The 13,750-nt window shown below is 41.7% G+C and overlaps 1 protein-coding gene across 2 annotated transcripts in view; it reads right to left on the bottom strand.

Moving 5' to 3' along the window:
- The window catches only part of CUL4A (cullin 4A), a 51,656-nt gene that overhangs the window by 23,158 nt on the left and 14,748 nt on the right, over positions 1-13,750 (bottom strand). For both annotated transcript variants that reach the window (XM_015411776.1, XM_015411775.1), the window contains exons 10-12: positions 10,671-10,738; positions 4,079-4,197; positions 2,328-2,520 (exon numbers count right to left, since the gene is read on the bottom strand). In XM_015411776.1, coding sequence (XP_015267262.1) covers positions 2,328-2,520; positions 4,079-4,197; positions 10,671-10,738 — 380 coding nt within the window. The remainder of the gene's footprint in view (positions 1-2,327; positions 2,521-4,078; positions 4,198-10,670; positions 10,739-13,750) is intronic.

Genomic DNA, 13,750 nt, shown 5'->3' with positions numbered 1-13,750 from the left:
AATGGCAGAAAGTGAAGAGGACCTAAAGAGCCTCTTGCTCCGGGTAAAAGAGGAGAGCGCAAAAGTGGGCTTGAAGCTCAACATCAAAAAAACTAAGATCATGGCATCCGGCCCCATCACTCCTTGGCAAATAGAAGGGGAAGTCGTGGAAGTGGTGACACACGTTCCTGGGATCCCAGATCACCACAGACTGTGACAGCAGCCATGAAATTAAAAGACGCCTGCTCCTTGGGAGGAAAGCGATGGCGAACCTAAACAGCATGATAAAAAGTAGAGACATCTCCCTGCTAACAAAAGTCCACATGGTCAAAGCAATGGTATTACCAGTAGTCATGTATGGCTGCGAGAGTTGGACTATAAGGAAGGCCGAGCGCCGAAGAATAGATTCTTTTGAACTATGGTGCTGGAGAAGACTCTTGAGAGTCCCTTGGACTGCAAGAAGATCAAATCAGTCAATCCTAAAAGAAATCAACCCTGACTGTTCCCTGGAAGGCCAGATAATGAAACTGAAGCTCAAATACTTTGGCCACCAAATGAGAAGGGAGCACTCACTGGAGAAGACCCTGATGCTGGGAAAGACTGAAGGTCAAAGAAGACGGGGATGGCAAAGGATGAGATGGTTGGACAGTGTCATCGACGCAACGAACATGAAATTGAGACAACTTCAGAGGACAGCGGAAGACAGGAGGGCCTGGCGGGAGCTGGTCCATGGGGTCGCGAAGAGTCAGACTCGACTGTGCGACTGAACAACAACGAACAATTTTTTCTTTCCTCAAAAAAAAACTTTCAAAAGTGCATCCATATCTCCTTTTCTTTCCTAAGAACAAAGTTAAAAGCCATCATTCTCCAAGCAGCAGCCAACTTTCTTCAACCATATATGCACACCAATATGCACCTACACCCCCACTATGCAAATGGGTAGCTAACTGGTTGCCCAGAATGAAAGACAGCATATGTTGGAGATTGTTCCAGGCAGAAGTCCAAAAGAAAGTGTACGTTTGTCACACACAAACACACCTTCTCCCATATAAGCCCAACCCATCCACTCTTGGTCATCTTTGCAAGCCCTCCTACAGGTGCTCCCACAAGCTATGGCTAGATGGGTGGAAACCTGAGAAAGGGCCTTCTTGGTCATGGCACTGAAACTTTGAAATCCCCTCCCCAGGGAGGTTCAGCTGCTTCCCTCTATAGTTGCCTTCCACCAATGGGTGAAGACTTTCTTGTTTTCTTTGGTGAACCCCCCAGTAACTCTTACTGGCCCTCCTCCTTGATTGTGTTATGTATGTATCTATGTCTATATGCTTTTAATTGTTTAAATATTATTTTATATATACCTTATTTTAAATGCTGCTTTAAATGTCTGAATGTTTTTATGTTTGTCGTCTTGGGTATCCTATTGGAATGGAAAGGCAGCACAGAAATGTGTTAAATAAATAACTAAATAATTAACTGTACAGTCAGTCACGTTCTAGTATCCCCATTTTTAATCACTGTGGTGTGAGATGCAAACAAGTCCCAAGACTAGTATGCAAACCTCCTACATCAAGGGCGATTTCGCACTAGAGTTGCTTCGCGGCGCAGCCGCCGTTTGCCCCAACACAAATATGTTAATTTCACACCCGAGGCTGCATTTTGACTCGCGGCTTCGCCCAATTTCCTCCGCAGTTTCGTGATCCTGGTTTTTAAGGATCACGAAACTACGGAGGAAATCGGGCGAAGCCGCGGGTCAAATGAAATTAACATGTTTGTGTCGGGGTAAACGGGGCTGCGCTGCGAGGCAGCTCTAGTGCGAAATCGCCCCAAATCAGTGCATACAGAAAGGTGTGTGTCCACTCTTTTATGCTAGGGGTCAACAGCTAACTTTATGCTGTGATGGTTTATATTGCTGAGGTGGTGCTCTGGTGATCATAGACTTTAGATCCATCAATTTGGCTTTGTTCTCAACTCTTTCATCCAACTGGTTTTCATCCTACCAGCAGTTTAGGCACTCTCTCAACTAAAAACAATTAAAAGTGAACATAATAGGCACAATTTTTGATCTTCAAAATCTTATTACTAAGTTACTTTACTCATACTTAAGAAACTTGCCATGTGGACTTCTAAACAAACATCCGTACACTCAGTCATGAAAAAAAGCAAGCAGAGGTCCAGAAGTCATAGAAACAAACACGCCCCTTGAGGAGAGAGACAGCATACTTTTCAGAGCACACAGTAAAGCGAATCTTTGCATGGAATAGTTATCGCGCCACTGCATTCTGGTTTACTTCACAACTCTACACCATTACTACATAGTTTAGAAATAATATTTTGTAGAAAGGGATTTATACCTATCAGTTCTGCTGGTTTATTTGGTCTCTTGTTGACAAATGTTTCAAATGATTCCTTCATCAAGTTTATGAATTTCTCGTTTTTCTGAAAGCACACTTCTATGGTATGATCCATTTTGTCCTTAAAATCTAGCAGGTCTTGTACCATATCCTTGTCCTTTTCAGGATTTATCACTATTGCTGTTCCAAAGTTCTGCAAAACAAACACTTTCGATAATCAAATACATTGTTAACGAATCTTTCTCACCCCCTTGATATTCCCCACCTACTCGTACATGCCTACAGAGAATTTCAGTAATTGTAAAAATCAGTGAATCATAGCTGCACTAATGCAACTAAAGTCTTAAAATGCACACAAAAGAGATTAAATACATTACATTTCATTATAAAATTTCAACCCATTGCAATGGATGTAGCACAGCACAGCAAATATTAAATCTATATATGTAATTTTGAGCTTGCCCCCAGAGTGTGGATCAAAAATCTGCACAAGGGAGCCAGGGACAAAAACTGCTAATATTTCTGGGGGGAAGCCCAAGATTTGCAGAAAAATCTGGAATCTAAATACATGCATACATACAAGGGGCTCAAAAATTCCCAAATCATAGAAGCAATGACTGCAGATTTAAGAAAAGAATGCCGACTGAGAGCCCATGATCCTATATCAAGAGGATTTGGTGGCTACCCAAACAATACTGTGAAAGCTTCTATGCCCATGAAAGCTTCTATGCCAGCCAACAGGAGAGGGTAGTGAGAAGGAGCTGAAAAAGGTACAAGATGAAAAGTGAAGGGAGCTAAGGAAGGAAAGGTGACACGAGGTGGGGGGAACTTCAGCCTTTGCTCTTACATTGTTTTCCCAGTTCAAAATTGCATCAGAGCCTGCTTGAGGCAACCAGATCATCTGAGCCAGCCCTTCCTGTGTCCTCTTTTCTCTCTCCTCACTTCAGCCCATCAACCCACTTTAAATCTATCACTGTACAGAGCTCCGGGATCTTGGGATCAACTTAACCTCACTGCTTCCTATCTTAAATGAGGTATCTGTCTGCCAGCATGATCTTCTGGGTCCAGAATGCTATTTGTATTCAGCCCACTTTGGGAGTGCCATCTCAAGCCACATTACTTTTTCCATGACCTTTGGCTTTCATGTCCCTGCAACAATCACAGCCAGTCCCGTGGAAAAGGAATGAATAAATCATTGGGTGATCTAGAAGCCTTCTAGGTTATATGGGTTCCACTCTTTGATTCTGAAAAGGCAAAAATCATCCAAGATGTAGACTTCGAGTGCAGCTGATAACATGAACAGATCTTTTCCCTCTTCCTTCCAAGGATCCTTTTGCATACTTGGAAACGGTAAGCAAATTAAAAAGCATGCACAAAAGGAGCATTTCATGGACATGAGAGAGAAACAAGAACACCTTCACAGAAGTGATCCTATTTTCAAAACGGAGTGCAGGACGAAGGCAGGCTATGACACATTAACATCAAACATTATTTTGACACATGACAGACTTGATGGCTGCTTGAGAGAGAAATGGGAGATGAGAAAAATGTGTAAGACTTCAAACAGTTCACCAATTACAGCCATCCTTTTTCCAGTTTCAATTATATACAGTTTTTCTTGCCAACTGAACAAAGGGCTCTGTAGTTATGAAGTTGCTCAAATTTTAAAGGCAATACCTAACTTTATCGGTTCTTGATTCACAACTGATGAGCTTTTATCTCTGCAAGGAAAACAGGAAATTTTTAAATACCTTGATATATTCACCCCAGCCATGCAGGAGGAGTTGTTGTCCACCTTTCACTCGGCTGAACAGCTGGCACAGCAGAGTGAGATCTGCTATTCTGTTTTCATTAAGCAGATTATCAAGTCCTAAAATAAAAATAAGACACATTATTCCAGGAAAACCGAATGGATCCCACAAATTTATATCAACAAAATCTAGACCTCATGGCCTCTGAAAACACGTAGGCTTTTCTGTAACAAATAATAAGTGTATGATTGATGAGTGCTTGGTATTTTGTCTTGAAGAAGAAACCTGATATAAGACATTTTAAACACACAAATAATACTCCACTTAAAAAAAATAAGATATGGGTTATTGATATCATATTGGAAGTTTGAAAGCTTTCATCCATTATCAGAAGTGATTCATGTAGTATTTTCTGAGCAAGGCTGAGAAAAAGGGTATAGTTGATGGGAATTATATAAGAACTGTTGTACACATGACACAGAATATGGCATTACTGTCCTGTACAACTGCAGACTACAAGGGAATTGTCCCACTTTTTTTTAAAAAAAAGCTTTTTGCATGCAGTCAGAGAGAAAGGTATAGTACAGCCTCTCTCCAAATGAATACGTACAGTGAGCTTTCCAGAAAGGAAAATATTCAAACTATACAACCACTGACTAGTCTGAAATGATCTATTCCATAGTTCTACCATGTCAGTCTATAAATGTGAAGATCAGCCCTCAATCAAGTATGCGTTAAATATGGAATTCTATAGTGTACTAGTTATCAAAAGTATGGTGTAATTTGTTTCAATTTTTATTTAAAGTATGGTGATCACTTGTTTTAATCATTTGACATCTGTAGTTTTAAGTCATACTAACGAACCAAAACTTTCCTAGTTCTAACCCTGTAAATTGTGGTGGTGGAAAGTGCCGCCAACTCGCGGCTGACTTATGGCGACCCCATAGGTTACTAATGTCTAAAGGTTCTTTTCTACCACAAATGTAAAATTCATTAAGTGAACTATCACAAACCTTAAACATCATTTAGCACTAATATTCCCCCAGGATTAATGTTCCCTGTAAGGGAGGAACATGTATTAATGCATCATTTTAATGCAGAGCAATAGGTAAAACTAAAATTAGGTATATAAAATCTGATTTGTAGATTTTTAATGTTGTCAATTACTACAAAAAAACCCCAAACATGTAGGTATTAAAAATTCATTTTTGAGCTGAATTTTATTATTGTAAACATTATGGAAGGTACACTGCCAAAGTGTCAGAATACCCTTTTTTATTATGATTAGCATTTCAGATTTCAAATATTTATGCTGACAGAACTGCACACAGCATCTAAGTAACATCCATATTTCTTGCTCAGCATCTGCTCCAAAAGACGTAGTTACTACAGGTTCCTCATCTTCTTTAAATTCCAAAAAGGTTTGATGAAATATTACACACTGCTTTAGGGTTTAGCAGCTACTTTTAATTCTTTTTTAAAATTTGTGTGTGCGCTTGCATGCCCGGACGTCATGGTGACTTCTGGCAACCCCTACTGGGGCTTGGGCATTTTCAGAGAGGTGGCTTGATATGCCTGCCTCTGCATCGCAGCCCTGGTATTCTTTTGGAGGTCTCCCCTCCAAGTACTTACCAGGGTCAGCCCTGCTTAGCTTCCGAGATCTGATATCTGGCTTGCCTGGGCTATCCCGGTTAGGGCCAGTTACTTTTTATTCTTAATTATTTCTAGCATTTATACCAACTGTAAATAACAGATTTCTTTTTCTTCATTTTTAATTAGTTGGAATTCTAAGAAGAGAAAAAGTAGTATTGATGTAGAGAAAAAAAATGTAAAAGAAAATCATAACACTTGAAGCACAAACCTATGCATATTTACTCAAATGTCTGCTCACTTTGATAAGGTTTATTCCTAAGTAAGGAATACAACAGCAAAAGAACATAAGAACAGCCCTGCTGGATCAGTCCAGTGGTCCATCAAGTCCAGCATCCTGTCTCACACAGTGGCCAACTGGTTCCTCTGGATGGCCAACAACAAGGCATAAAGGCCGAGGCCTTCCCCTGATGTTGCCCCCTGGCTCTGAGATTCAGAGGTTTAGTGCCTCTGAACATGGAGGTTCCCTTTAACCATGGCTAGTAGCCACGGATAGACTATCCTCCACAAATCTATCTAATCCCCTTTTAAAGCTGTCTATTCCTGTGACCATCACCACATCCTCTGGCAGCGAATTCTACATTTTAATCATTCTCTGTGTAAAGACGTATTTCCTTTTGTTTGTCCTGAAGTCACTGCCCATCAGCTGCACTGGATGCCATAGAGTTCTAGTATTTTGGGAGAGGAAAATTTCTTTTTGCCGAATCTCCAAAGAAACCTCTATCATGTCCCCCCCCCCCCTTAGTCGTCTCTTTTCTAAACTGAAAAGTCCCAGACTCGTCAGCCTTTCCTCATAGGGAAAGTGCTCCAACCCCCTAATCATCCTGGTTGCCTCTTCTGTACTTTTCCCAGCTCTGTGATGATCTTTTTGAGATACAGTGACCAGCATTTCTGCTCATCCTGCTTCCATGTCCCCCTTCCCCTGCTGTGTTGCAATCATTTCCAAACCTAGTTTGGTACAATCTTCTTGGAAAGATAGCAGTCAAAACACCTTTGGATGCTATGCAGCCAGGAAGATGCATGTTTTTGCATGTTCCAATCACATCAGCACCATTTTTCCCCCTTGGCCACCATTCATTCAACATACACACACACCCCAGAGGGCTTTTTCTGGCTTTCAAAAAAAAAAATTAACTGGGAATTTCCAGACTGCAATAGCATTAGAATGATATATTGCCATGATCTACTAGTTCCCAGGTTTATTTTTTAAGATAAGTCACTAGCTTTTTTCCATTACAGAGTTGTAAGGGAAAATCATGAAACCTGCACATTTTCTCTTGTAGCTCTGCAATAAAGGCATTTCTCACTCAGCAATTCTATCCTGTGGCTCCCCCATTGTTGCTGCAGCCACCAACGCAGCCAAGCAAAAGGACTTCCACATGGCAGGTTTTCCTGCATTTTCCATACCTCCATCTCTTACCTGTTGCGGCGAGGGGAGAATAGTTTTCAGGCCAAATGTTAGAGCGTCCCCCTGGTGACGTGCCCAGCACAGTGATGTCACCACTGGGTGACGTCATCGCGCCAGGCACGTTGGCCCGATCTGGGCACTTTGGGGGCGGGGTTCCCCCCACTAGCTGGATCTAGGCCAGTGGGTCGGGGGCCCTTTGAGCAGGCAAGCCCCCGCCCCCGGGGGACCTGGCAGCCCTACTCCATCCCCACAGTGGCCATTTCCCCACATCTGCCATGCCACTGGAGAAGGCTTTTTTAAAGGCTTTGTTAAATGTAATTGACATGGCAATATATTGTTATATGTCAATTTTTCAAAAGATTCCAAAAGCCCCGAACTCCCATAGCGTGGGGGAGGAGAACAGCTGGCAGAAGGACTGGGGCAGGGGAAATGGCACTGATATGGGTTGGGCCAGGAAACGGAAATTCCAGTCCTTTCCACCCTACAGCAGCCATCCTGGCTTTGCTGCAATCTTTCCCAAAACGTCACAGCAAAACAGGTTTGAGAAAGATCACATGAAAGATGGAGAAAACCCCAGAAGTGCTTCTCAATAGCACCAAAGGCAAGGCAAACAACTCATAAATAAATAAACAACTAAAAAAGGGCTAAACACTATCTTTTTTTTTTTTTTTAAGAAAGCTGGGGACTAGTAGAGCATGGCAATAGATGATAAAGCTATATAATACCCTCCAGTGGAGGAAAGCAGAAATGGTGACCGCAGTGAGGTAATACAGCTCCATGTGGAAGCAGCACAAGTGTACAAAGAATTGCAGCTTAATTCTGTGCACGCCTCCTCAGAAGACCCATGATGTTCAATGGGGGCTTACTCTCTGGTAAGTGTATACTGTTGCATCTTAGTCTATATCTATAATTAGCAGTAGCCACTAGGAAGAAACAGGAAAAGCAGTATACAAACCTAATAAAGTAAAATAAACAGATGGTGATATTTTTTAAAATGTTGATTTGTTTCAGATATGAAAGGAAAAATGCAGATAAGAGTATACTCCACATACATATGTATAATCTAGGAAGTCTGAATTGACTAAATAAGCATTCTTATTTTCTTTAGCCCCATTGACCGATCACAGAATTGAACTGGACAGTGAAGGAACTGGGGGGGGAGGAGCCCCAAAGATTATCCCAAAATAAAAAACTTGCACAGTAGCCTAATAAACTGTTTGATTTGGAAAAGAAAAAGAAAAAAATATGCATACATCTATTAGTGGCAGTTGTAATATGACAAGAAAAAAATTGTTTACATACATACCCTGAAATGTGCAAGCTTTTATTTTCCATTATCAAACTGACTAAGGAAGAAACCCTACAAAAGCAGTGTTGTCTTCTACTTGCACTGCACACTAGGATGTTATAAGTGGTTTACAATGTGCCCTGGATCAAATGAACGCAAGAGATTATGTAAATCAGTACATGCAAGACTTAACTGCTTTATTTTATTTCATTAATCTGAGATATAGAGTGTGAAAAGCAGAATTCAATTCATATATATCAACAGATACAACATTTTAAAGAATGTATGAGGACTTTTATGGGTTGGATCCAAAGGTGCAAGCAACATCTCCTGCTCAGAGAAGGACTGCTACACATTTTGCACTAGAATATTGCATGAGAAAAATGCAACTAAGCCCCCACCCCATAGTCTTTTGCTTGCACAAGAACTTGCATGTCCTTTTACAATTAAATAAAGAACTTGCATGCCCTCTTGTGAAAGCCTAAGAACTGCAAAAGAACCTGCCTATTACAGCCCAACATGGACTAGGGCCAGCTCAGCAGTAATGACTATTTTCCTTCTGCTCATGGATCTTTGGATTCAACTTTGTATTTGTAACAATCAAAATAAAGCCTCAAGAAGTGGGCCAGAATTTCAACAAGTATCAGCTAACATGCAGAAACTTCTATTTTGGGGGAGCAAGAGGTAGACTGGACAACAGTAGTTTAGCTGATGCAAGCAGAATGAACCCTCCCCCAGCATAAGGGTTTCGGGAGCAAGATGTAGTGTCCTATTTCTTCCTTTCACGCACCATACACTCCTCCCCCACCCACCCCCAGTCTTGCTTTGGCATAATATATGGCCACAACTGACCAAACGTTAAAATATAACCAAGTATTTTCCTTAGTTCAGTTGTTAAATTCTAATTACACTGAGATTCTCAAAGCCACTTCAGGAATACACAAGGTTGCAGCCACGTGATGACAACTCTCCACAGGGCACTCACGGCCACAAACAATGCAGAGGCATTTGCAGTGGGAACAGAGCATCCACACAGAGGCATTCTCTGCCCTTTCCTCAGTGCCCACTCATATCTACCATCCACTCATACACCTTCAAGATGAAACCCTCCAGAAACATGTTTTATGTAAACAACCACTACACAAACTTATTTGATGCCATTTACGTATTTATAAGAGGAGATAATTGTATGATGATTAATGCCTGTTACAACAGAAAAGCCAAGGCGCTGCAGCAGAGCATGAGTCAGAGCAAGAGATTTCAGACTGTGCTGTTGAAGAGGGGGACAGAGAATAAGAAAGCAGCAAACTTATCAATGAAACACAGGCATTTTAACAGGGTACAACAATCACAAAGAAGAAGAAAAGATGACCAAACGGTACTCCTCCCCATGTATTAAACACCAACCAATGTTCCCTCTACGCTGTGGAATCTTGTGAGCAAAAATTCTACTTTTTAAGCTACTGGCATTAAAGTTGTGAGCGAGCAATTTGGCTCCTGCATAAATTAGTTTGCTCTGGAGCCCTCCTTCCTGAGCTAAGATTGCCCCAACAGTAACAAAAGTAACGGGGGGGGGGGGGCTTTGAATTTGAGAAGAAAAACAGGTAGCGGAGAAAAGGGTTAAGCCCCTTTTCTTCACCTGCCCTTCCTCTATTTCTCTTTGCAGTCTCCAATGGCTGACTTTCATTTCAAAAAATGGTCAGAAAGAAGTTACACAGAACTCTGAGTAAATGAGGATTTAAAGCAATGTGCAATTAGTTCCATGTACTCAGGGAATTATTGCATTTTAGCAATAATATATTATACGGATAGTAGTCCTTTAAGATACAAATATTAAAAGGGGATTTTCAACTGCCTCTTGCACTGCAAGACAAACTGTTTTTGAAACTGAGGTGCAATTTCAAAAAGCAATCTATAATATGACATGGGGTGTGTGAGTGTACATATCCCTACCAAGTTAAACATTCCACTAAGTGAAGCATAGACCACCCATCTCAGCTTTTGGATCATATTGAGATTTGTTAACAGTCTGAAAACTACAAAGCCCACAAAGGAAAAAAATCAGTATTAGACGGCACTGAAATCCTCTCTCCTACAAGGAGTCTACATAACACATAATAATATAGATTAGTCTTTTATGACAAAGGCCAAAGGGGTAGCTGTACAATGTGTGTCCAACATCCCATAAAACATGAGCCGATGATGACGCAGCTGTTGGCTACAAATACTACTTAGAAAAAAAGTACCTTTTTGCAAAATAGCTGTTAAGTGCTCTCCTAACAGCTGCCTCTCCACACAAGCAATGAGTGGCTTCCTGTTTAAGGCAAAGGAAAAAAAATCTATAAATACCTGTGCAATTCAAAAAGGATGACTCCACACACACCATAGGTATGCATAGGTATCCTCTTACATAGCCAAGAAGAAAAGTTACAGTGGAATTTTATGTCCAAGATTTGTAGTATATTCCCTCTATTTCAACTAGACAACAGTGCAATCCTATGATGAAATCAAGAGGCTTCTGCTGGAATACCTCTGCACAGGATTGCACTGTTAAGAGTACTGAGCAATAACACAGACCTAAAATTTTAAGAAAACAGTCCAGCCACTAGTGAAATGAAATTGCCATTAATTTCAGTCAAGCTTGCACACAATTAAAACTAAAATGACATAAAACACATGAGAGAGAAGGCACTGAGTATTATCACATAATAATAAACAGAGCTGTGACTGAGTTAAGTACACAGCAATTCTATCAGAAGGAAATGATGCCGTTCTTTTCTATGATGGACAGTATTATTAAAAATATAAACATGTAAGTAACGGTATGATATAACACAGAAGTTAGACAATCTTTTTTGGTCTAAGTGCCGCCCCCCCCCCCCCCTTGCAGCATCTACCCGTGAAGATGTTGGTGTGTCTGCAAACAAAATGGGGGGCAGCGGTGGAGAGGGAGACGAGGCTTGCACTTGGCGAGACACACTTGGAACAAGTCAACCCTAGTGACACTACCAGAATCTCAGGCATTTGCTTTGGCTGCTGGTTGCGGGGGTCTGGGAGGTGAATATGGCAGTAAGCCATGCTTGTTACATTTTCTCCCTCTGCTGCCGATGTCTTGGTTGGCTGGGCACAGCTCGGGCCATAGGTGCCAAGAGACAAAGGAAAAAGCTGGTTTAGCTGAAACATTGCTGCATTTATATACCATAGATCCCCTTTGAAGATGCTTTATGGGAAACACACAAGAGTTATTTCTATTTTGGAATAAAATTTTCTTTGTCTCTTTGCTCCAATGGGTGGGGCCCTCTGTTCTCTTCTCACAGGTGCCAAGCAAAATGGTCTGCTGTGCTGCCATTGGCACTTGCACTGGGGCTGCCTGCTGCTGATATGGCAGCTCCAGAATGGTTGAAGGTGCTGCCGGATGGCATGGATATTATTTGTCTCCAGGACTTCCCTTGCATCGATCCTTCTGTGCCCCCACTCAACCCATTTCTCGGCTACATGAAACCCCTGAGAAAAGCCATTGTCATACATGTGGTAATCACTGCAGCTGCTGCTAACAATAATGTCTGCCAAGATTGGTAGGACTGGGAGGTGCGTATGCCATAAATTCATTAGCATACACAACAATGGCAAGTTATGATACCAGCAAGAACAAATTTCTAAGGATCCAAACTTACTCTCCCCCCCCCCCCCGCCTTTTAAAAAAATTATGTAGCCCTTATGGATGCAAATATGTGCTTTAAAATATGTGGATGACACCTGGTAAACTCTCAGATGCCGGAAGCATTGCTGAATAAGATTCCCAAGACTCAGTTCTGGCTAAGAGGGGAAAAAAATATGCAAAGACAAACCCTGCACATTGGCACAAGACACAGAACTCAGCTTTATCTTATTTCAGAATGACTGTTACTTTAGTACAGATTTTAATTGTTGCTCTCTCCAGAGTACAGACTAACTTAGAAATGACATCTTGGCCAAGTCATAGTGAGTGATGTCCCACAGAAGATTTCTGTAAAGTTGTCTCATACCCAACACAGAATTTAAGCTGCAAAGCTTTGTTAATTTAATTGACCTTAAAACTACTAGGCCCAAGGCTTAAATATAAATTTTTAATTAAAAAAAAAACCCTTAGTGGTGTAAGTAATCATTATGCCAGATATGCCACTACATACATAGCACTAGTTCTGTGAAGTGAGAATTCATTAAGATCTTAGGAAAATCACCCCGTGACAAATATCCTAGACAGTGACATCTTAACAGGTAGTTATGGGTAAACAAAAGCCCCTCCCATAATTACTTATTTAGATACGTATACCCTGCTTTTCTCCCCACTGGGGACTCAAACCAGCTCACCACATTGGTCTCCCCTCCTCCATTTTATCCTGACAACAACCCACCCTGCAACATAACCAAATGGAAAGAGATTGGCCCAAGTGGGTTTCCAAAGCAGAGATTTGAACCTGGGTCTCCCAGATCTAGGGGTGTGCATTCGGCAACAGCCAAACTGAAAAAAATACCCAAAAAATACCTTGTCAGTATTTTTCGGGTATCACATAAGCCGAAGACAGATCAGAGATCTGTATTCGGCTACTGGTATAGCTGAACCCAAAAAAGCTGATATTATCCGACTTTTTTTCGGGTTCATTTTCCTATACCGAAAGCAAGGTCTTTAAACCTAATAGCCTGAGCTGCCAGTCAGCTGTTGGGTTATTTGCATAACTCATTTGCATATGCCACACACCCCGACAAAGGGCAGGCAGGCAACCATGCCTGGGGTTCCCTAAGTGATCTTCTCCAGGTGCCCTGCAGCTACAGAGCATCTGGAGAAGCTCAAGCAAGGAACCCAGGCATGTCTGCACACCTGCCCTTTGCTTCCCCAGCCAGCCCACCGCAGTGGGTAGGCTGGGGAAGGGAAGGGCAGGCATGCAGACATGCCCCCTTCCTTCCCTAAGCCTCTCTGCTTTTGCAGAGAAACTCAGGGAAGGGGGGCATGTTTAAATGCCTTTCTTTCCCTTTCTGAGATCCCTTCCTGAGATTGGGAGGGAAAGAAAGGCATTTTAAACATGCCTGGGTTCCCTGCCTGCCATGGGGCACCTGGAGAAGTTCAGGCAGGGAACCCGGGCATGTTTGCATGCATGCCCTTTGCTCCCCAGCCAGCCCGCTATCATTAAAATTAACTATTCATGCACAGATGATCTGAACAGAGTGTTAATAGTCATACATTTCTAAAACGAAAGTGTATTGCTTCCCAACTGTCCTTTGCTTCTATTTCTTTATCGTGGCTTAAACGAAAAGCATTAATTTCAAGGACAGATTTACCAAAGGTGCT

This window comes from Gekko japonicus, unplaced genomic scaffold (genome assembly GCF_001447785.1).
Source record: "Gekko japonicus isolate JY-2015 unplaced genomic scaffold, Gekko_japonicus_V1.1 scaffold247, whole genome shotgun sequence".
Taxonomy (NCBI): domain Eukaryota; kingdom Metazoa; phylum Chordata; class Lepidosauria; order Squamata; family Gekkonidae; genus Gekko; species Gekko japonicus.
This window is presented reverse-complemented; position numbering and strand designations above follow the sequence as displayed.